The following is a 21494-nucleotide window of genomic DNA, read 5'->3' as shown; positions in this document are numbered from 1 at the left end:
GCTGCTTGGGCTGTGCTACGTTGAGTCTCTCATTTAAGCACCAGCCAATTAAGTCAAATGTCATTTGTTGCAGCAGGCATGCCTCCTAGCTGACTGCAGATATAATCAGCAATAGATGAGGTTCACGTACCATTGGCTTATTTCCACAGCAACAGAACTAGATGCCTTCAGGGCCAACGTGACAACTGAATCTAACTACCACAGTAGTGCATGAAACTGTTCCACAGTCTCAGAGCCCTAGGTATTCTTTGGGGTTAACAAGAATGATGTTGATTGGGTTTTGGCAAACCATGGCAATTAGCACTATCTAGATGATTCTTTCATAAGATTAGCCTCTAGAGTAGCCTCACGGCCTCATTTGAATTCTCTTAATAACTGATACCTTATTTTGTTACATTTCTTTTCTCCCCTTTTACCCATGGTGCCAGGGCCAGGCTCATCCCCGGAATCATGTCCCACGTTTTCAAGGAGACTTTCATCCCTGGATGTCCTGTCTCACATAAGGGGGAGGGTAATAATTTTCCTTGCAGAATTGGGCTTAGAGAGAGAGAGAGACCACATCTGAACAACAAAATATATTTCCTGGAAGCAATTCCTAGGATAATTTTGAGTAGTCTTAGCTTGTCTGCTACAGAAATAAGTAGTTTCATATGTGCAATCCTCAAAATCCAGGGCTTGGCCTATTTTCTTTGGAGTCCTAATGTTTGAGAAAGTACCAGGATTTTTCCAAATAGAAGAATTTAGTAGTTCCATATTTTTTCTCTAGTTCTACCAGGGACTCTACCAATACCTTTTAATTATCAGTCCATTAAGAGTCTGGGATGTATCTATGTATTATATTAAGTCATACAGAATTACAAGGCTTCGTTCCCATTCTGAATACCATGCGTTTAGGTTTAAATAAGTTATCCAGGCAGGTTGATTTAGATTGTATGTTACATTAAATTAGGTTCTAGATGCAATAAACTTCTCTGCCTTTGGTCTCATTTAATAGATGAAGCTCTTGAATACATAAACTATAATCCTTTGCCCTGTGTTCTGATTTACTTTAGTCCCAAACAAATTGGCTTCATTTTTATCTCTAATTAAAGCCTAATTTTATTTTGGTTATTTTAACAATTGCTGTATATAGTGCTGCTGACTTTCTGAGCTACAGAATTCCAGCTCTGAGTATTATGTGTCACAGAGATATCCAGTGTGCCAGGGAAACATCAGCATCTTAGAATCTAGAAATACACTTACAACTCTGGACTAAATGTGACTACTATCAGAGCTTACAATTTTGGCTCCAGTTTTCTTATAAGTACTTTCTAAAAGAGACCATACTATATTTGTTATTTTATTTCTGGCTTATTTTGCAGAGCACAATGTCCCCAAGTTTCATTCACTTTGTTGTGTACCTCATGACTTCATTGATTTTGTAGTCACACAATATTCATCATATGTATACAACACAGTTCACCATACTGCTTCTTAGTCATTGTGCCCTTCAGTCCTCTCCTAAACAATCCATGTCTCACAGTGTGCTCGCTTATTTGTATAATCATCAGCACTCTCAATACTAAAGAGTTTTCATTGGTCTTAAAAGTCAAAGAACTGATAAACATGGCCTCGCCAAATAGGAAATCTAAACCACCCCCTATCTCTTGTCCCTCCTTTCCAATTAATAGCTCCTGATATTGTTGTGGTACTGTTAATATCTTCCTGTTAACTATAGGCCATAACATGCAATATTAATTTCCTGACATACCCCTCAATTTTTGACTCTTTATACAGATCAGACCTTTGAAGTAGTTCATGTAAGAACTTATTTATAATTGTAGAGTTTATCGGTGTGATACATGAGTCTGCAACCCCTTTCAATCATAGTTACCTTCAGTGTGACTGTTACTCATCACCCCACTATTAATGAACTATCATCACTTCTCTCTGTTCTCTTACATTTCAGTTCAACCTCATTGGGTAATCATTCACCCATCTCTAGCTTCTGTGTATCTCTAAGTTCCATATAATCTACATTGTAAGCCTCTGAGTTTATCTTTACCACAGTCATAATAGCAAGATCATACAGTATCTATCCTTCTGTATCTGGCTTATTTCACTCAGTGTTATGTCCTCAAGGACATGTTGTTAAATGCTTCGGGACCTCATTTCATCTTACTGCTGCATAATAGTCCATTTATATATATTACCACATTTTGTTTATCCATTCATCTGTTGATAGGTACTTGGATTGTTTCCATCTTTTGGATTGTTTCCATCTTTTGAATGGAAACTATGAACATTGGTGTGTAAATGTGTGTTTGTGTCACTGCTTCCAGCTCTTCTTGGTATATACTGAGTATTGGAATGACTGGTTCATAGGGCAACTTGATATTTAGTTTACTGAGGAACTGCCAGACTGTCTTCTGCAGTGGCTGTACCATCATACATTTGCACTAGCAATGAATGGGTCTTCTAATTTTGCCACATCCTCTTCAAAATTTGTAGTTTTCTATTTGTTTAATAACAGCCATTCTTTTAGACGTGATGTGATAATCTCATTATAGTCTTGATTTGCATTTCCCTTATAGTGAATGAAGATGAGCATCTCTTTATGTGCTTTTTAGTCATTTGTATTTGCTCTTTAGAGAAATGTCTATTCATATCCTTTGCCTGTTTGTAATTCGGTTGTTATGTTGTTGAGTAGTGTAATTTCTTTATATACACAGGATAGCAAACCTTTATCCAATATTTGGTTTCCAAATATTTTCTCCCATTGAATTGGCTGTCTCTTCACCTTTTTGACAAAGTCCTTTTAGGTGCAGAAACTTTTGCTTTTGAGGAGTTCCCGTTTATCTATATTTATTTCATTGTCTGGGCTTTGTGTATAAAGTTTAAGAAGCTACCTCCTATTACTAGATCTTGAAGATATTTCTTTATATTTTCTTCTAGGAGATTTTTACTGATTGATTGAATCTTCTGTTTGCTCTCAAGTCAGTTTCTAGGAATTTGTCCATTTCATCTAAGTTTTCTAGCTTGTTGGTATATAGTTGTTTATAATACCCTCTTATGATTTTTAAAATTTCTTTAGGATCCATGGTAACAACACCCTCTCGTTTCTCATTTCAACAAAACCCTTTCATTGTTTATTTGAGTCCCTTTTTTTTTTTAATTAGCCTAGCTAGGAACCCATCAATTTTATTTTATTTGCTCTTGTTGATTCTTCGTAATGTTTTCTTGTTCACCAGTTCATTTATTTCAGCTTTATATTTGTTATTTCTCTTCGCCTATGTGCTTGGGGTTAGTTTGCTGGTCTTTCTTTGGTTCCCCCAGGTGAGCCATTAATTCCTTGATATTTGCACTTTTTTAAATGTATGCATTTAGGGCAATCAATTTCCCTCTCAGCACTACCTTTGCCACATCCCATAAATTCTGATATGTTGTGTCCTCATTATCATTCATCCAGATAGTTACCTATTTCTCTGACAATATCTTCTTTAACCCACTGATTGTTTAAAAATGTATTGTTTAATCTCCATGTATTTGTGAATCTGATTCTTTGGTAGTTATTAATCTCAAGCTTCATTTTGTTGTGGTCAGAGAAGGTGCCTTGAATAATTTCAATCTTATTAAATTTATAAAAACCAGTCTTGTGTCTCAGCATATGATCTCTCCTTGAAACTTTGGTTTGCAAGCTGCTGGAATGTGATATACCAGAACTGGAATGGCTTTAAAAAAAAGAGAATTAATAAGTTACAAGTTTACAGTTCTAAGCTGATAAAAATGTCCAAACTAAGGTATCCAAAGAAAGATACCTTAATTCAAGGAAGGCCGATGGGTCAGGGAACCCTCTGTTAGCTGGAAAGGCACGCTGATACCTTGCTCCTGGGCTCCACTGCTTTCAGTCTCTGTTTCTGTGGGGTTTCCTCATTTTGCTTCTCCAGGGCTTGCTTTCATCTCTTGGCTTCCCTTCATCTCTTGGCAACCTTGGCCCTCTCCAGGTTCCGGCTTGCTTAACATCTCATGGCGACATCCACTGGGCTTCAAGCATCTCCAAATATCCATGTCTCTGTTCTCCAAGTGTTGGCATCTGTGTCACCTTTGCTCTGAAATTTCTGTTGGCTCTGTCATTTCTTTTGGCTCTGTTTCCAAAATGTTTCCTCTTTTAAAGGATTCCAGTAAACTAATCAAGACCCACCCTGAATGTGTCGAGTTACATCTCAATCTAATCAAAAGGTCACACCCACAATCGGACATGCCTCATCACCATGGAAATGATTCATTCAAAAGTTTTCAACCAACAGTAATGAATCAAGATTAAAAGAAACAGCTGCTCCTGCAAGATTTGGATCTAGGATTAAAATATGACTTTTCTGGGGTACATAATACTTTCAAACCCCAAAACACCAGGGGGTGTTGGCATATAGTTGTTTATAATACCCTCTTACAATTTTTAAAATTTCTTTGGGATCCATGGTAAGAACACCCTCTCATTTCTCATTTCAACAAAACCCTTTCATTGAGGGAGAAATTAAAATCTTTTCAGACAAACAAAGGCTGAGAGAAATTGTCATCAAGATACCTGCCCTATGAGAAATTCTAAAGGGTTTTCTTGCTGGCAAAAAAAGAAAAGACAGAATAAGGAAGTCTAGATGAGTTTGGACTACTCAGCAGCCACCATGGAGGTGAAAAACACCCCCAAACACCAGGGTATACATTTTTCTCTAGTGTTCATACATTTTCTCTAGTGTTCATAGAAAATTTTGCACAAATTTTTTCTATGAACAAAAATTTTCTGTGAACAATTAATCAAGGACATTCATAATGACACAAAATATATCAAGGAGACACTGGAGGAGCATAAAGAAGATTCTGAAAGAATAAATAGGAAAACAGCAGATTTCACAGAGATAAAAAATATTACAGACCAAGTTAAGAATATATTACATACATACAACAGCAGATTTGAAGAGGCGGAAGAAAGAATAAGCAAGCTAGGAGACAGGATGATTGAACTTGAATGCATAAAAGAACAAATGGCAAGAAAAATGGAACAGGATTTCAGGGAAAGGATGGACAATGCGAAGAGCACAAAAATAAGAATCATCAGTGTACCAGAAAGAGATTATTTTCTATGAACACTAGAGAAAAAGGTATATCCTAGTGTTTTGGGGTGTAACGATCTATATGTATATCTGTCAGTTCTAATTCATTTATCGCATTGTTTAAGTTCTGTATTTCCTTGTTGATTCTCTGTGTGGTTGTTCTGTCTGTGTAGTAAAGTGGTGTTTTGAAGTATCCCTATTATTGTTGAGATGTCTATTACTCCCTTCAGTTTGCCAATGTTTGCCTCATGTATTTTGGAGCTCCTTGATTGGGAACATAAACATTTGTGAATGTTATTAATTTTTGATGAATTGTCCCTTTTTAAATATGTAGTGTCCTTGTCTCTTATGACCTCTTTACATTTAATGTCTATCCTATCTAATATTAGTGTAGCTACTTCTGCTTTCTTTTGGTTACAGCTTTCATAGAAGTTTGTTTTCCATCCTTTCGCTTTCACCCTATTTGTATCCTTGGGTCTAAGATGAGTCTCTTGTAGGCAGCATATAGATAGTTGATATTTTTTAGCCCATTCTGCCAACTGATATCTTTTAATTGGTGAGTTTGGGCCATTAAACATTCAAGGTTATTACTGTAAAGGCAGTTCTTGAATCTACTATCTTATTCTTTTTTTTTTATTAATTAAAGAAAAAAAAGAAATTAACCCAACATTTAGAAATCATTCCATTCTACGTATGCAATCAGTAATTCTTAACATCATCACATAGATGTATGATCATCATTTCTTAGTACATTTGCATCGATTAAGGAAAAGAACTAGCAAAACAACAGAAAAAGATATAGAATGTTAATACAGATAAAAAAATAAAAATAATAATAAAAAAACATAAGACACAAACAAACAAACAAACAACAAAAAAAAACTATAGCTCAGATGCAGCTTCATTCAGTGTTTTTACATAATTACATTAAAATTAGGTATTATTGTGCTGTCCATTTTTGAGTTTTTGTATCTAGTCCTGTTGCACAGTCTGTATCCCTTCAGCTCCAATTACCAATTATCTTACCCTGTTTCTAACTCCTGCTGGTCTCTGTTACCAATGACATATTCCAAGTTTATTCTCGAATGTCGGTTCACATCAGTGGGACCATACAGTATTTGTCCTTTAGTTTTTGGCTAGACTCACTCAGCATAATGTTCTCTAGATCCATCCATGTTATTACATGCTTCATAGGTTTATTCTGTCTTAAAGCTGCATAATATTCCATCGTATGTATATACCACAGTTTGTTTAGCCACTCGTCTGTTGATGGACATTTTGGCTGTTTCCATCTCTTTGCAATTGTAAATAATGCTGTTATAGACATTGGTGTGCAAATGTCCGTTTGTGTCTTTGCCCTTAAGTCCTTTGAGTAGACACCTAGCAATGGTATTGCTGGGTTGTATGGCAATTCTAGATTCAGTTTTTTGAGGAACCGCCAAACTGTCTTCCACAGTGGTTGCACCATTTGACATTCCCACCATCAGTGGATAAGTGTGCCTCTTTGTCCACATCCTCTCCAGCACTTGTCATTTTCTGTTTTGTTGATAATGGCCATTCTGGTGGGTGTGAGATGATATCTCATTGTGGTTTTGATTTGCATTTCTCTAATGACCAGGGCCATTGAGCATCTCTTCATGTGCCTTTTGGCCATTTGTATTTCCTCTTCTGAGAGGTGTCTGTTCAAGTCTTTTTCCCATTTTGTAATTGGGTTGGCTGTCTTTTTGTTGTTGAGTTGGACAATCTCTTTATAAATTCTGGATACTAGACCTTTATCTGATATGTCGTTTCCAAATATTGTCTCCCATTGTGTAGGCTGTCTTTCTACTTTCTTTGATGAAGTTCTTTGATGCACAAAAGTGTTTAATTTTGAGGAGCTCCCATTTATTTCTTTCTTTCTTCAGTGCTCTTGCTTTAGGTTTAAGATCCATAAAACCGCCTCCAATTGTAAGTTTCATAAGATATCTCCCTACATTTTCCTCTAACTGTTTTATGGTCTTAGACCTAATGTTTAGATCTTTGATCCATTTTGAGTTAACTTCTGTATAGGGTGTGAGATATGGGTCTTCTTTCATTCTTTTGCATAAGGATATCCAGTTCTCTAGGCACCATGTATTGAAGAGACTGTTCTGTTCCAGGTGAGTTGGCTTGACTGCCTTATCAAAGATCAAATGTCCATAGATGAGAGGGTCTATATCTGAGTACTCTATTCGATTCCATTGGTCGATATATCTATCTTTATGCCAATACCATGCTGTATTGACCACTGTGGCTTCATAATATGCCTTAAAGTCCGGCAGCGTGAGACCTCCAGCTTTGTTTTTTTTCCTCAAGATGTTTTTAGCAATTCGGGGCACCGTGCCCTTCCAGATAAATTTGCTTATTGGTTTTGTATTTCTGAAAAATAAGTTGTTGGGATTTTGATTGGTATTGCATTGAATCTGTAAATCAATTTAGGTAGGATTGACATCTTAACTATATTTAGTCTTCCAATCCATGAACACGGTATGCCCTTCCATCTATTTAGGTCTTCTGTGATTTCTTTTAACAGTTTTTTGTAGTTTTCTTTATATAGGTTTTTTGTCTCTTTGTTTAAATTTATTCCTAAGTATTTTATTCTTTTAGTTGCGATTGTAAATGGGATTCGTTTCTTGATTTCCCCCTCAGCTTGTTCATTGCTAGTGTATAGAAATGCTGCAGATTTTTGAATGTTGATCTTGTAACCTGCTACTTTGCTGTATTCATTTATTATCTCTAGTAGTTTTGTTGTGGATTTTTCCGGGTTTTCGATGTATAATATCATATCGTCTGCAAACAGTGATAGTTTTACTTCTTCCTTTCCAAATTTGATGCCTTGTATTTCTTTTTCTTGTCTAATTGCTCTGGCTAGAACCTCCAACACGATGTTGAATAATAGTGGTGATAATGGACATCCTTGTCTTTTTCCTGATCTTAGGGGGAAAGTTTTCAATTTTTACCCATTGAGGATGATATTAGGTGTGGATTTTTCATATATTCCCTCTATCATTTTAAGGAAGTTCCCTTGTATTCCTATCTTTTGAAGTGTTTTCAACAAGAAAGGATGTTGAATCTTGTCCAATGCCTTCTCTGCATCAATTGAGATGATCATGTGATTTTTCTGCTTTGATTTGTTGATATGGTGTATTAGATTAATTGATTTTCTTATGTTGAACGATCCTTGCATACCTGGGATGAATCCTACTTGGTCATGATGTATAATTCTTTTAATGTGTTGTTGGATTCGATTTGCTAGAATTTTGTTGAGGATTTTTGCATCTATATTCATTAGAGATATTGGTCTATAGTTTTCTTTTTTTGTAATATCTTTGCCTGGGTTTGGTATGAGGGTGATGTTGGCTTCATAGAATGAATTAGGTAGCTTTCCCTCCACTTCGATTTTTTTGAAGAGTTTGAGAAGAGTTGGTACTAATTCTTTCTGGAATGTTTGGTAGAATTCACATGTGAGGACGTCTGGTCCTGGACTTTTCGTCTTAGGAAGCTTTTGAATGACTGATTCAATTTCTTTACTTGTGATTGGTTTGTTGAGGTCATCTATGTCTTCTTGAGTCAAAGTTGGTTGTTCATGTCTTTCCAGGAACCCGTCCATTTCATCTAAATTGTTGTATATATGAGCGTAAAGTTGTTCATAGTATCCTGTTATTACCTCCTTTATTTCTGTGAGGTCAGTGGTTATGTCTCCTCTTCCATTTCTGATCTTATTTATTTGCATCCTCTCTCTTCTTCTTTTTGTCAATCTTGCTAAGGGCCCATCAATCTTATTGATTTTCTCATAGAACCAACTTCTGCTCTTATTGATTTTCTCTGTTGTTTTCATGTTCTCAATTTCATTTATTTCTGCTCTAATCTTTGTTATTTCTTTCCTTTTGCTTGCTTTGGGGTTAGTTTGCTGTTCTTTCTCCAGTTCTTCCAAGTGGACAGTTAATTCCTGCATTTTTGCCTTTTCTTCTTTTCTGATATAGGCATTTAGGGCAATAAATTTCCCTCTTAGCACTGCCTTTGCTGCATCCCATAGGTTTTGATATGTTGTGTTTTCATTTTTATTCGCCTCGAGGTATTTACTAATTTCTCTTGCAATTTCTTCTTTGACCCACTCGTTGTTTAAGAGTGTGTTGTTGAGCCTCCACGTATTTGTGAATTTTCTGGCACTCTGTCTGTCATTGATTTCCAACTTCATTCCTTTATGATCCGAGAAAGTGTTGTGTATGATTTCAATCTTTTTAAATTTGTTGAGACTTGCTTTGTGACCCAGCATATGGTCTATCTTTGAGAATGATCCATGAGCACTTGAGAAAAAGGTGTATCCTGCTGTTGTGGGATGTAATGTCCTATAAATGTCTGTTAAGTCTAACTCATTTATAGTAATATTGAAATTCTCTATTTCTTTATTGATCCTCTGTCTAGATGTTCTGTCCAATGATGAGAGTGGTGAATTGAAGTCTCCAACTATTATGGTATATGAGTCTATTTCCCTTTTCAGTGTTTGCAGTGTATTCCTCACGTATTTTGGGGCATTCTGGTTTGGTGCATAAATATTTATGATTGTTATGTCTTCTTGTTTAATTGTTCCTTTTATTAGTATATAGTGTCCTTCTTTGTCTCTTTTAACTGTTTTACATTTGAAATCTAATTTGTTGGATATTAGTATAGCTACTCCTGCTCTTTTCTGGTTGTTATTTGTGTGAAATATCTTTTCCCAGCCTTTCACTTTCAACCTATGTTTATCTTTGGGTCTAAATGTGTTTCCTGTAGACAGCATATAGAAGGATCCTCTTTTTTAATCCATTCTGCCAGTCTATGCCTTTTGATTGGAGAATTCAGTCCATTAACATTCAGTGTTAATACTGTTTGGATAATATTTTCCTCTACCATTTTGCCTTTTGTATTATATATATCATATCTGATTTTCCTTCTTTCTACACTCTTCTCCATACCTCTCTCTTCTGTCTTTTCGTATCTGACTCTAGTGCTCCCTTTAGTATTTCTTGCAGAGCTGGTCTCTTGGTCACAAATTCTCTCAGTGACTTTTTGTCTGAAAATGTTTTAATTTCTCCCTCATTTTTGAAGGACAATTTTGCTGAATATAGAAGTCTTGGTTGGCAGTTTTTCTCTTTTAGTAATTTAAATATATCATCCCACTGTCTTCTAGCTTCCATGGTTTCTGCTGGGAAATCTACACATAGTCTTATTGGGTTTCCCTTGTATGTGATGGATTGTTTTTCTCTTGCTGCTTTCAAGATCCTCTCTTTCTCTTTGACCTCTGACATTCTAACTAGTAAGTGTCTTGGAAAACGCCTATTTGGGTCTATTCTCTTTGGGGTGCGCTGCACTTCTTGGATCTGTAATTTTAAGTCTTTCATAAGAGTTGGGAAATTTTCAGTGATAATTTCTTCCATTAGTTTTTCTCCTCCTTTTCCCTTCTCTTCTCCTTCTGGGACACCCACAACATGTATATTTGTGTGCTTCATATTGTCATTCAGTTCCCTGATCCCCTGTTCAAATTTTTCCATTCTTTTCCCTGTAGTTTCTGTTTCTTTTTGTAATTTAGATGTTCCACCCTCCAATTCACTAATTCTAGCTTCTGTCTCTTTAAATCTACCATTGTAGGTATCCATTGTTTTTGCCATTTTTTCTACTTTGTCCTTCACTCCCGTAAGTTCTGTGATTTATTTTTTCAGTTTTTCTATTTCTTCTTTTTGTTCCACCCATGTCTTCTTCATGTCCTCCCTCAATTTATCGATTTGGTTTTTGAAGAGGTTTTCCATTTCTGTTCGTATATTCAGCATTAGTTGTCTCAGCTCCTGTATCTCATTTGAGCTATTGGTTTGTTCCTTTGACTGGGCCATATCTTCAATTTTCCGAGTGTGATCCGTTATTTTCTGTTGGCGTCTGGGCATAATCAGATTTCCCTGGGTGTGGGACCCAGCAGGTTGAAAGATTTTTCTGTGAAATCTCTGGGCTCTGTTTTTCTTATCCTGCCCAGTAGGTGGCACTCGTGGTGCTCGTCTGTCTGCAGGTCCCACCAGTAAAAGATGCTGTGGCTCCTTTAACTTTGGAAAACTCTTGCTGTGGGGGAGGGTCGTCAGCCGAAGCGGCTTGGGAGAGTGCCAATCCGAATCTCCCCGCCGGCCTGGGAATCCGCGCATGGTTAGGGTCGCTGGCCTCCGCGGCTTGGGGGAGCACCTGTCCAAATTTCCCAGCCGCCCGGGGCGCCAAGCGTGGTGGGGGGGCGTCGGCCGCCGCCGCTTGGCGGAGTGCCTATCCACCGTTCTCAGCCGGACCGGGAAGCCACGTGTTTGGAAGGGACCCTGTTCGCCGGTCTCCTCGGCTTGGGGGATCTCCGATCCAATTCTCCCAGCTGGTCCGGGGGGCCGCGCCAGCCGCCGCGGCTTGAGGGGATCACCTGTCCAATTCTCCCAGCCTGCCCGGGAAGGAGGGAGGGAGGGACTCCAGCCACCTGCTGCCCTAGCCCGGGAAAGCGCGCGCCCCTCAGTGATCTCACTGCAGCGGGTTCTGCCAGCCAGTCAGCCATTCCAGAATGGGGTACGCTGTCTTCTTGGTCTCTGTTGTGGCTCCGGGAGCTGTTCTGTACTGTTTCTACTTCCCTAGTAGCTGATCTGGAGGAGGAACTAAGACCCGCGCGTCTTAGTAAGCCGCCATCTTCTCCGGAAGTCCTATCTTATTCTTTTAATTTTTATTTGTCAAGTATGTATATATTCTTTTCCCTCTCTCCAGTTTTATCCTTTAAGTTATCCTTACTGATACCCTTCAAATCTGTACCCTCATCTAGACTTCCTTCTTCTTCTTTTTTTTTTTTTTGCCAGCAGAACACCCTTTAGAATTTCTCATAGGGCAGGTATCTTGATGACAATTTCTCTCAGCCTTTGTTTGTCTGAGAAGATTTTAATTTCTCCCTCAAGTTTGAAGTAAAACTTGGCTGGATAAAGTGTTCTTGGCTGAAAGTCTTTCTCTTTCAGGGTCTTAAATATATCATATCACTGCCTTTTCACCTCAGTGGTGGCTGCTGAGTAGTCCAAACTCAGTCTTACGTGGTTTCCCTTGTATGTAGTGGATCACTTTTCTCCTGCTGCTTTCAGGATTTTCAACTTCTCTTTAGCATTTGGCAGTCTGATAGGTATGTGTCTTGGAGTATATCTATTTGGATTTATTCTATCTGGGGTTCACTGTGTTTCTTTGATTTGTGTATTTATGTCTTGTATGAGATTTAGCAAGTGTCCCCCATTATTTCTTCAACTAACCTTCCTAACCCTTTTCTCTTCTCTTTCTGGTATACTGATGATTCTTATTTTTGTGCTCTTCGTGTTGTCCATCCTTTCCCTGAAATCCTGTTCCATTTTTCCCATTTTTCTTGCCATTTGTTCTTTTATGCATTCAAGTTCAATCATCCTGTTTTCTGGCTTGCTTATTCTTTCTTCCACCTCTTCAAATCTGCTGTTGTATGTTTGTAATATATTCTTAACTTGGTCTGTGGCATTTTTCATCTCTGTGAGATCTGCTATTTTTCTATTTATTCTTTCAGATTCTTCTTTATGCTCCTCCAGTGTCTCCTTGATATATTTTGTGTCGTTATGAATGTCCTTGATTAATTGTTCCCAATTCTTTGTCTCCTGTGTTTTAATTTGATCATTTGACTGGCCATATCTGCCTGAATTGTCACTTGTTTTGTGATTTTTTTTGTTGCATTTGAGGCATTTATTTATCTTGAGATTATTTTGCAAGTTGATTTCTTTGACTTGTCTAACATTTTGTATTTACTTGTTTTGCCTTGAACGTCCTCTTTTGCACTTGGGTTGTCAGTACTTACTCTTCAAACCAGGGCTCCAATATCATGGAGGGCATGGAGTTCTATTTGAGGCTTCCCAGCAAATGGTGCACTTGAGCCACCTCTTTCCCTCAGCCCTGCCTCTCCCATCTGCCTCTCCGTTGTAGGGAGGGTGGCTACTTTTGGTGGTCCCTGGTAGAACTGCTATTCTCTGTGCCCAGAGGAGTGGATAATCTCAGTGACCAGCAGGGCAGCTATTCTTGGCACCTGGCAGGGCAGCTATTCTCTTGCCTGATGGGGCAGCTGTTCTCTTGCCTAATGGGGCAACCACTCTTGCACCCGGCAGGATGGCTGTTTGTGTCAGCTGGTGCAGTGGCTGGTCCTAATGGGTGAGGAAGAGCTTCTTACTCCCTCAGGGAACCAGCCTGCTTTTCTGGTCGAGGAGTGGTGCCAGCCTCTGTAGTTTGGTAAACTTGTGTGGGATCTCTGCCATTCACTGTTCCAGACTGTTGTACAATACGTTTTCAGTCACTGAATTCCCCAAACAGTTGTTCCCTATGGCTCCTAGCTATTTACTTGCTGTCCTACAGGATGAATTAAATTATATTCCTCACTATTCCACCATCTTGCCCCATCCCCTATAATTTTTATTTTTTTTAAACTTTATTGACATGTGTTGTTTGGATTCTGATATAAATATGCATTAATTTTATATTGCTGGGAAATAATTAAAATAAAGTTTTATTCCCTTGAGTCTGGAAGGGTAACCATGGGATCATCTGTTTTAACCTTAGACCTGTACCCTTTCTGGAGGCAAACATCATGGTCCTGTTGAAGCCCTGAAACAAATGTTATTTAATCTTCAAGCAGTTCAAGAAAGTTTTAATCAGAGCAAAACCACAGAGCCAACAGAAGAGATTAAACAGGTAAGCACAAACTAGTTTGTGAATTGAGGTCTGTGAATTTGTATAAAGATTTCTTCCTATGACTTTTTTTTTTTTTTTTTTTTTTTTTTTTTTTTTTTTTTGAGGGAGGAAAGGAAGGAAAGAAAGACAGAGAAGGAAGGAAGGATGGAAGGAAGAAAGGGAAACATTTTCTTATTTTATTATATTTTGTTTGTTTGTTTGTTTTTTACATGGGCTGGGGCCGGGAATCGAACCGGGGTCCTCCGGCATGGCAGGCAAGCACTCTTGCCCGCTGAGCCACCGCGGCCCCCTATGACTTTTTAGACCTACTTCTAGTTTTATGTCAAAAGGCATGCCACATATTGTAGAGTTGTATGATGTTCTTTTTTTCTTTTAGAAGTTACTCAAATTTAATAGTATTAAGTTTCTTCGGTGATTTATCTCTGAATAAATTCTTCTATTTAATTTATCATTATAAATACATCTTATTTAGATATAATGCCATTACAACTATAGTGTGAAAGATTTGTAAGAATTGTTTTTAATGCCCTAGGAAATTAAGCTATGACCCAGCTTCTTTTTTTCAGTATATATTTTTTCATTCTTTAATTTTTGGCATTCCAAACAAAACATAATCACTGTAAAGCCTGTTTTTGTACAGTAAGTTATATAAACCAATTTAAAATTAAGGCAAATGAAGAAAAAATCTACAGATACAGTTATCAGCATTTCTTAAATTTTAAATATTAAACACTAACTTAAATACCATTTGATTAGCTATCGAAACTATATACATTCTCAAAATATCAAGTAGAGAAATAATTAGAAATATTGACTTTGCAACAGTAATGAGCTATGTTAGTGAACACTTTTAAGTTTTTGATTTCAGGAAAATATAAAGATACAAATGTTTTTACAAATAGCATATAAATCTTATCTCTTATGATACAACATTTAAAATCTATTTTATCTGATATTACTGTAGATACTTGTGCTTTCTTTTGGTTACAGCTTACACAGAACATCTATTCTCATCTTTGCATTTTCAATCTGTTTGTATCCTTGTGTCTAAGATAAATCTCTTGTGAGCAGCATATAGGTAGATCATATTATTTAATCCATTCTGTCAATCTTTATCTTTTAGTGAGTGAGTTTAGTCTATTAATATTCAAAATTATTACTGTAAAAGCAATTTTAAAAATATTTTTATAAATTTTATTTAAAAATTTATAAAATTTATATTAAAAAGCTTATTTTTTTATTTATAACTTAAAGTTTTTATTTACTAAATCTATATATCCTTTTCCCTCTCTCGCTCTTTATCCTATAAGTTACCCTTACTGATACTCTTTAATTCTATACCCTCCTCCAGACCTCCCTCTCTAGTCTTTTTCAGTCAACAGAGCTCTCTTTAATATTTCTTGTAGGGCCGGTCTCATGTTGGCAAATTCTTGCAGCCATTGTTTATCAGTGAAGATTTTAATATCTTCCTCAGTCTTGCAGGACAACTTGGCAGAGTACCGAATTCTTAGCTGGAAGTCTTTCTCATTCAGAACCTTAAATATATCACACCACTGCTTTCTTGCCTCCATGGTGCTTTTTGAGTAGTCTGAGTTCAATCTTACTAGTTTCTTTTGTATGTAGTAAATCTCTTTTCTCTTGCTGCTTTCACTTTTTGCTTCTCTTCAACATTTGACCTTCTGATAAATATATGTCTTGGAATAAGCCTATTTAGATTTATTCTATTTGGGATTCGTTGGGCCTATTTGGTTTGGTTGTTTTTGTTTTTTATGAGGGTTGGGAAGTTTTCCCCCTTTATATCTTCAACTAGCCTGCCTATCCCTTTACTATTCTCTTCTCCCTCTGGGATTCCAGTAATTCTTATATTTGTGCTGTTTATGTTGCCTATCATTTCCCTGAAATCAAGTTGCATTTTTTCCATCTTTCTTGTCACTTGTTCTTTCGAACATTTCAGTTTATTTATCCTGTCTTTTAATTTGCTTATTACTCTTTTTTCTGTCTCTTGAAATCTATTGTGAGTCTCTAATATGTTTTTACTTTCATCTACAGTATCTTTCATCTCTACAATGTCTGATGTTTTTCTATTTATTCTTTCAAATTATTGTTTATACTCCTGTAGTAATCTCTTGATATCTTTCATATCATTATGAACAACCTTAATTAGTTGTTCTGATTTCTGAGTCCCTTCAGATAATTTAACTTGGTTATTTGGCTGAGCCATATCTTCTTCTTCTTTATGCTTCCACAGTATTTTCATGATGTCATTTACTTCTTTCTGAATAAGCTTAAGCAGCAGTTCCATATTCTGTGTCTCCTCAGGTGATTTAATTTCGTCATTTGGCTTTACATGCTTTATAACTGTCTATTGTGGAGGGGGCATTTTAGTTCATTAATAAGGTTAATTTGCAAATTTATTTCCCTCCGATGTCCAAGACCTGGAATTGGGACTCTAGTCAGGGCTTCTGACCCTGGCACACACAGAAATCTGCCAACCCTAGAACTGGGGAATAAACAACATGCACCCTAATGGAGACTTCTCCTGTGTGACTGATGGATTTAGTGGTCCCCATACGCCCCCCTGGAACAACAGTGGGCTACGAGCCCAAAGAGTTCAGCTTCACACGCCTATGGTCTTCAGGCCTCTGTGAGGAAAAGTGGTACTAAGACCCAAACAGGTCTCTTTTGCTGGGTGGATGTCAGACTGGCACACTCCATCTTTCCCCTTTCTCTCCGGAGAAGGGCCCCCCAATCCCTGCCAAAAAACAAACAAACAAGCAAAAAAACAGCAGTGTGTCACAAGGGCAGGGAGGAAGCACTTTGTCCTGACCAAGTAGAGTCCAGTGCACAGGAAAACTTGTCTACTATCTTCCAAGTTCCCCAGGAAGACATTTCCAAAGGGAATATCATCCCCAGCCAGCTGTGGAGGTGGGTGGAGTCATGACCGAGCACATTCACCCCATTCTCTCCATCCCAATTTCTTGGTACCTCACCGAGGATCTCCCTGCGCAGGGCAGAAGACCCTCCATAATCACTCATACCCCAAATCTGCTGTCCTAGTCATTTTTCTATCGTCTCTCTAGTTGTTTCATGGAGATGGTATGACCCCGGCCTCTACTCCACCATCTTACTAGAAGTTCTGCTCGTAAGTTCTAAGTCCAGCCCAACTTCTTAGTTGTATTTGGGAGGCCCAGAAAACCTTTTCAACATGAGACTTTTCCATACATTATGTAAAGTTTTATCTTAAGACCATTGTATTTTAATATGTGTATTCCCCAGGAATTAAAAACTCTGTTTCTGCTTTGGGCTGCTATTCTGTAAGTGCTGAGTTTTCTTCAGGATAGTATACAGTATAGAATTCTGTTCTCTCAACTCTAATTGTGATTTCTAGTTCTGTCACTTACCAACTAGTGCAATATTTGGACAAATCACTTAACCTGTTTGACTTTTTGTTTTCTCTTCTGTAAAATGAAATTATTGTGAAGATAAATTGAGACAAACTACATAAGGTTCTTAGTATGGTGCTTGGTACCTGGTAAATACTCAATAAATGACACCTATTTGTACTGTCAGTATTTGTTTTGTTATAGTAACTCCATTATTAAAAATCAGTGAATCCCTAACATACAGTATATACAAAAATTAACTCAGAAAGGACAGGGACCTAACATGAACAGTAAAACCATGAAAATGTTAGGAAAAACATAGGGAAAACCTTCATGACCTCAGATTTGGCAGTGATTTCTTAGATATGACACTAATAGCATAAGCAACAAAAGAGAAATCAAATAAAATAAACATCAGAATTAAAACTTTTGTATGTCAAAGGACATTATTAAGAAAATGGAAAAGCAGACTATGAAATGGAGGAAAATAGTTGTACATCATGTATCTTATAAGGGTTGTAAGGGTTAATATTCAGAATATATAAAGAACTGACACAATTCAATAACAAAAAGCAAACAACCTGGTAAAAAATAGGCAAAGGACTTGAATAGACAGTTTTCCAAAGAAGTTATGCAGATAACCAATAAGTACATGAAAAGTTCATCATTAGTTACCAGTAAAACGCACATCAAAACCAAGATGAGATAAATCTTGACACCTATAGAATGCCTTTTATTAAAAACACAGAAAAGTATTAGCAAGCATGTGGAAAAATTGGAACCCTCGTACATTGTTGGTGGGAATGTAAAATGGTGAAGCCCCTGGGGAAAACAGAATTACCCTATGACCCAGAAATTCTACTTCTAGCTATGTACCTAAAAGAATTGGAAATAGGGACTCTAATGTAACATAGATATTTGTACACCAGTGGTTATTCTGACATTCTTCACAGTAGCCAAAAGGTGGAAGCAATCCAATTGTTCATCAGTGAATGAATGGATAAACAAAATGTGGCTTATACATACGGTGGAATATTATTCAACAGTAAACAGGAATGACGTTGTGATACATATTACAGTATGGATGAACCTTGAAGACATTTTGAGTGAAATAAGCCAGACCCAAAAGGACAAACATTGTGTTTTTCCACTCAGACGAAATATCTAGAATATGCAAATTCATAGAGAAGGGCAGGGAAGAGGGAATAAGAGATATTGTTTAATGGGTATTGACTTTCTTTTTGGGGTGATAAAAAAGTTTTAGTAATGGATGGTAATGATAGCACAACATTGTGAATGTAATTAATACCACTGAATTGTACACTTTAAATTAGTTGAAAGGAGAAATTTTGAGTTGTATATATGTTACCACAATAAAAATTTAAAACAAAAAAAGAATGGATAAGTTCTTGAAAATTAAAACTACTCATTTGAGTTGTATTTCTTAATTTTTCTCTTTTCATTCTAATGATTATAACATTCTAATGATCATTAACATGTAGAGTATAATCTCCTTTCCCCTTCCCTTTAAACAACAATGAAACATACTGAATAAAGTCACAATTTTAATGGATATAAATTCCATTTATTTTAGGACAATTGAAAGTGGAAGTTATAGTATTTTTGGAATAAAGAGAAAATGAAAATATTGATGCTCTAATGAAAGTTATTTGATAGAATTAATTCTTAAATTTAGAAAATGTCTTTGTGTTTTATTAATCATATTTTAAATAGCATTTATATTCATAATATTTTCCATATTTTATTATATTGTGTATTTTTAATAATAGGTTTCAGAAGATGAATTTTCTAAGTTACAATTGAAGGAAAGTATGATTCCTATTACTAGGTCTCTTCAAAAGTAAGTATTCCTTACTAATTTTTGAATATTACAGATACAAATTAACCATAGCCATTCCTTTGATTGTAAACCAGTGCTATTTCCTGTTGAAATGGACCTTAATGATATATCCTTAGACACCTAAAATATAATGGATGTGAATACCCCAGAACTCTTATCTTTTCCTTTCTGAATGGTAGCACAATTTGAAATAGTCTGTGTAACTGTGGATATCCTCAAAGAACAACTTAGTTCATGAGATGTGTTTCCATATATTTTCTTTCAAATAAATTCAAAAATCATCAATGTATTATTTGAACTTCATCATGGAAATCTAAAGTAGAATAATTTTGTGGATATAAAGATAGGTCTAAATGCTCTAACAATGTTAATCCACCTATTATATATTTTTGGTTATATTGTGTTAAAAAAAAGTGCTGAAAAATAAAAATCTTTCTGATAGCTATGATATTGGCAGAAGACAGGATCTTAATTTATGGGTTTGGTTGTATGAATATGAAGTGCCCTTAGAAGATGGAATACTGAATTTAGGAAATGCTAAGATTAAAAATTTTTACTCTTGTGTAAAAATCATTTCATTTTGCCAGAAGTGGAACTAAACAAACACTGCCTACTTTTTAAACTTACAGAATTTGCTAAGGATTTTGTTACCTAAGGAAATGGTATAAAAGTGAAACAGTACATATATCAACTTTGAGCTCTCCCTAAGTATCATGATATACACATCCTTTTTGATTTCATAGTTAATATATATATATGATTTTTTCTTTCTTTCTAATTAATTTATAATCTTCTCTAGAGTAGGAATGTTTCCTTGACGCTTTCCATAGTACTTGGGTGTAGTGTTCCACATCTAGTAGGTTTCAGTGAATAATGATGATGATAAACAGTGTTTATTGAGCATTTACTTAGTGTCAGTGTCCTAAGTGCTTTTGAATATAATTCATTTTATCTTCATAACTCTATGAGGTAAGTACTATTATTTTCTTCATTATATAGATGAGGGAACAGGCATGGAGTAATAGAGCAACTTGGCCAAGTTAGATAGCTAGTAAGGAGTAGCGCTGGGATTCAAACCAGGCAGTCCATTCTTAAGTCCCTGTTGCTAATCAAAGTGTTAACACTCATCTCATTAACGATAATGGTGAGTTATCCGTTTAGACTAGGTAAAGAACCTCAGTGGATCAGCTAGGGTAAAGACCTCATTCTGTTTTAAAATTCAAAGTGGACTACCTCAAGCTTTACATTGCTCTTGAAAGCATTGGTATTGAACTTTTGCTGCAGCCCAACATGTGTTTTCTGAGTTCAAATATACTCCCTTGAAAGAATTTTCTTGGTGAAAATGAACAGCGGGCTTAAGAAATTAAATCACTAGAGAAATTGATAGTGATCCATAGGCTGTTATCATTTGCTAGCATTTTTTTTAAGGTAATGCCTTTTCCTGCTTTAAATAATCAGAAATCTTAACTACATACAGAATTCTAGTTTCATGTTTTGTTGGATGGCTTTTAGTTGTTAATACTATTGGATTAGCTCTGAAAGTCTTAATTTAACTTTTACTTTGCATTTCAAAAGTATTAGTATTTGTAGTGTTACCAAAGTACCATTAGGTTTAGATTTAGAAAAGCATATCGGTATATTTTTTCTGTTATTTTCTCTCTATAGATTGTTTTAAGGACAGTTTAAAAGTAATGCATTGTTAGAATTGTTTCTAGATTACAGAATATTCTGGAAAGGTCTCTGGGCATCTTTTCATATTTTTAAATAGACTCAACGTCTTCAAAAGTTACAGATTCTACTTTCAGTAGAATAAAGAAATAAAATAAAAAAGAAACAGTAGAATAAAGAAATAAAATAAAAAAGAAAATAAAAAGATGAACATCTTGGGATCACATCTTCCATTCCTCAACAGTTTTTGTTTTTTAATGATTGAATGGCTAATCAGTTTTAAGATATTGTTTCTTAGCCCTACAAAACTCCAAGCTCTTAGTTTGGTTTCTTTACTTCCTTGGACACTCTAGGAAGATTCACTGGAACTGAAATATAAATGGTTGATAGGAGCTTAAGATGTTACTTCTTCAAGAGAGATTTCTAGTCTAATAGGAATAAAAATTGTAATTGTTTACTTATATAAAAATTTTTGTCCTATGCATTTATATATGGGAACTCAATAAAAACTTGCTAAATGAAACTTTTGTAAGAGAAATGTGTCATCTTTAAGCAAATAAAACAATTGTAGTTTTTGAGCAAGGGACTTTCTCATAATAAAAGAATCTTTTATTATGTCATGTCGGCAACAAGCCATGCTTCCTATAGGTGGCTCCAGTATTGCTCATATACTGTAAAAGTTAGCAATAGTAAACTAATCAGTCATCCAAAAAAAATAATTTGTATTTGATTTTGGAATATCTAGTT

The 21494-nt window shown here is 36.0% G+C and overlaps 1 protein-coding gene across 13 annotated transcripts in view; it reads left to right on the top strand.

Moving 5' to 3' along the window:
• C18H18orf54 (chromosome 18 C18orf54 homolog) overlaps positions 1 to 21494 on the top strand; it is a 269814-nt gene that overhangs the window by 26212 nt on the left and 222108 nt on the right. For all 13 annotated transcript variants that reach the window (XR_013165115.1, XR_013165117.1, XR_013165120.1 and 10 more), the window contains exons 6-7: positions 13704 to 13835; positions 19009 to 19079. Coding sequence is in view for 4 of the 13 variants with exons in the window: in XM_077135438.1 (XP_076991553.1) it covers positions 13704 to 13835; positions 19009 to 19079 (203 nt within the window). In the remaining 9 variants the exon portion in view is untranslated. The remainder of the gene's footprint in view (positions 1 to 13703; positions 13836 to 19008; positions 19080 to 21494) is intronic.

The sequence above is a fragment of the Tamandua tetradactyla genome, chromosome 18, assembly GCF_023851605.1.
Source record: "Tamandua tetradactyla isolate mTamTet1 chromosome 18, mTamTet1.pri, whole genome shotgun sequence".
NCBI classification, from domain to species: Eukaryota; Metazoa; Chordata; class Mammalia; order Pilosa; family Myrmecophagidae; genus Tamandua; species Tamandua tetradactyla.
Note: the sequence above shows the minus strand (reverse complement) of the source record. Positions and strands in the feature narration are given on the sequence as shown.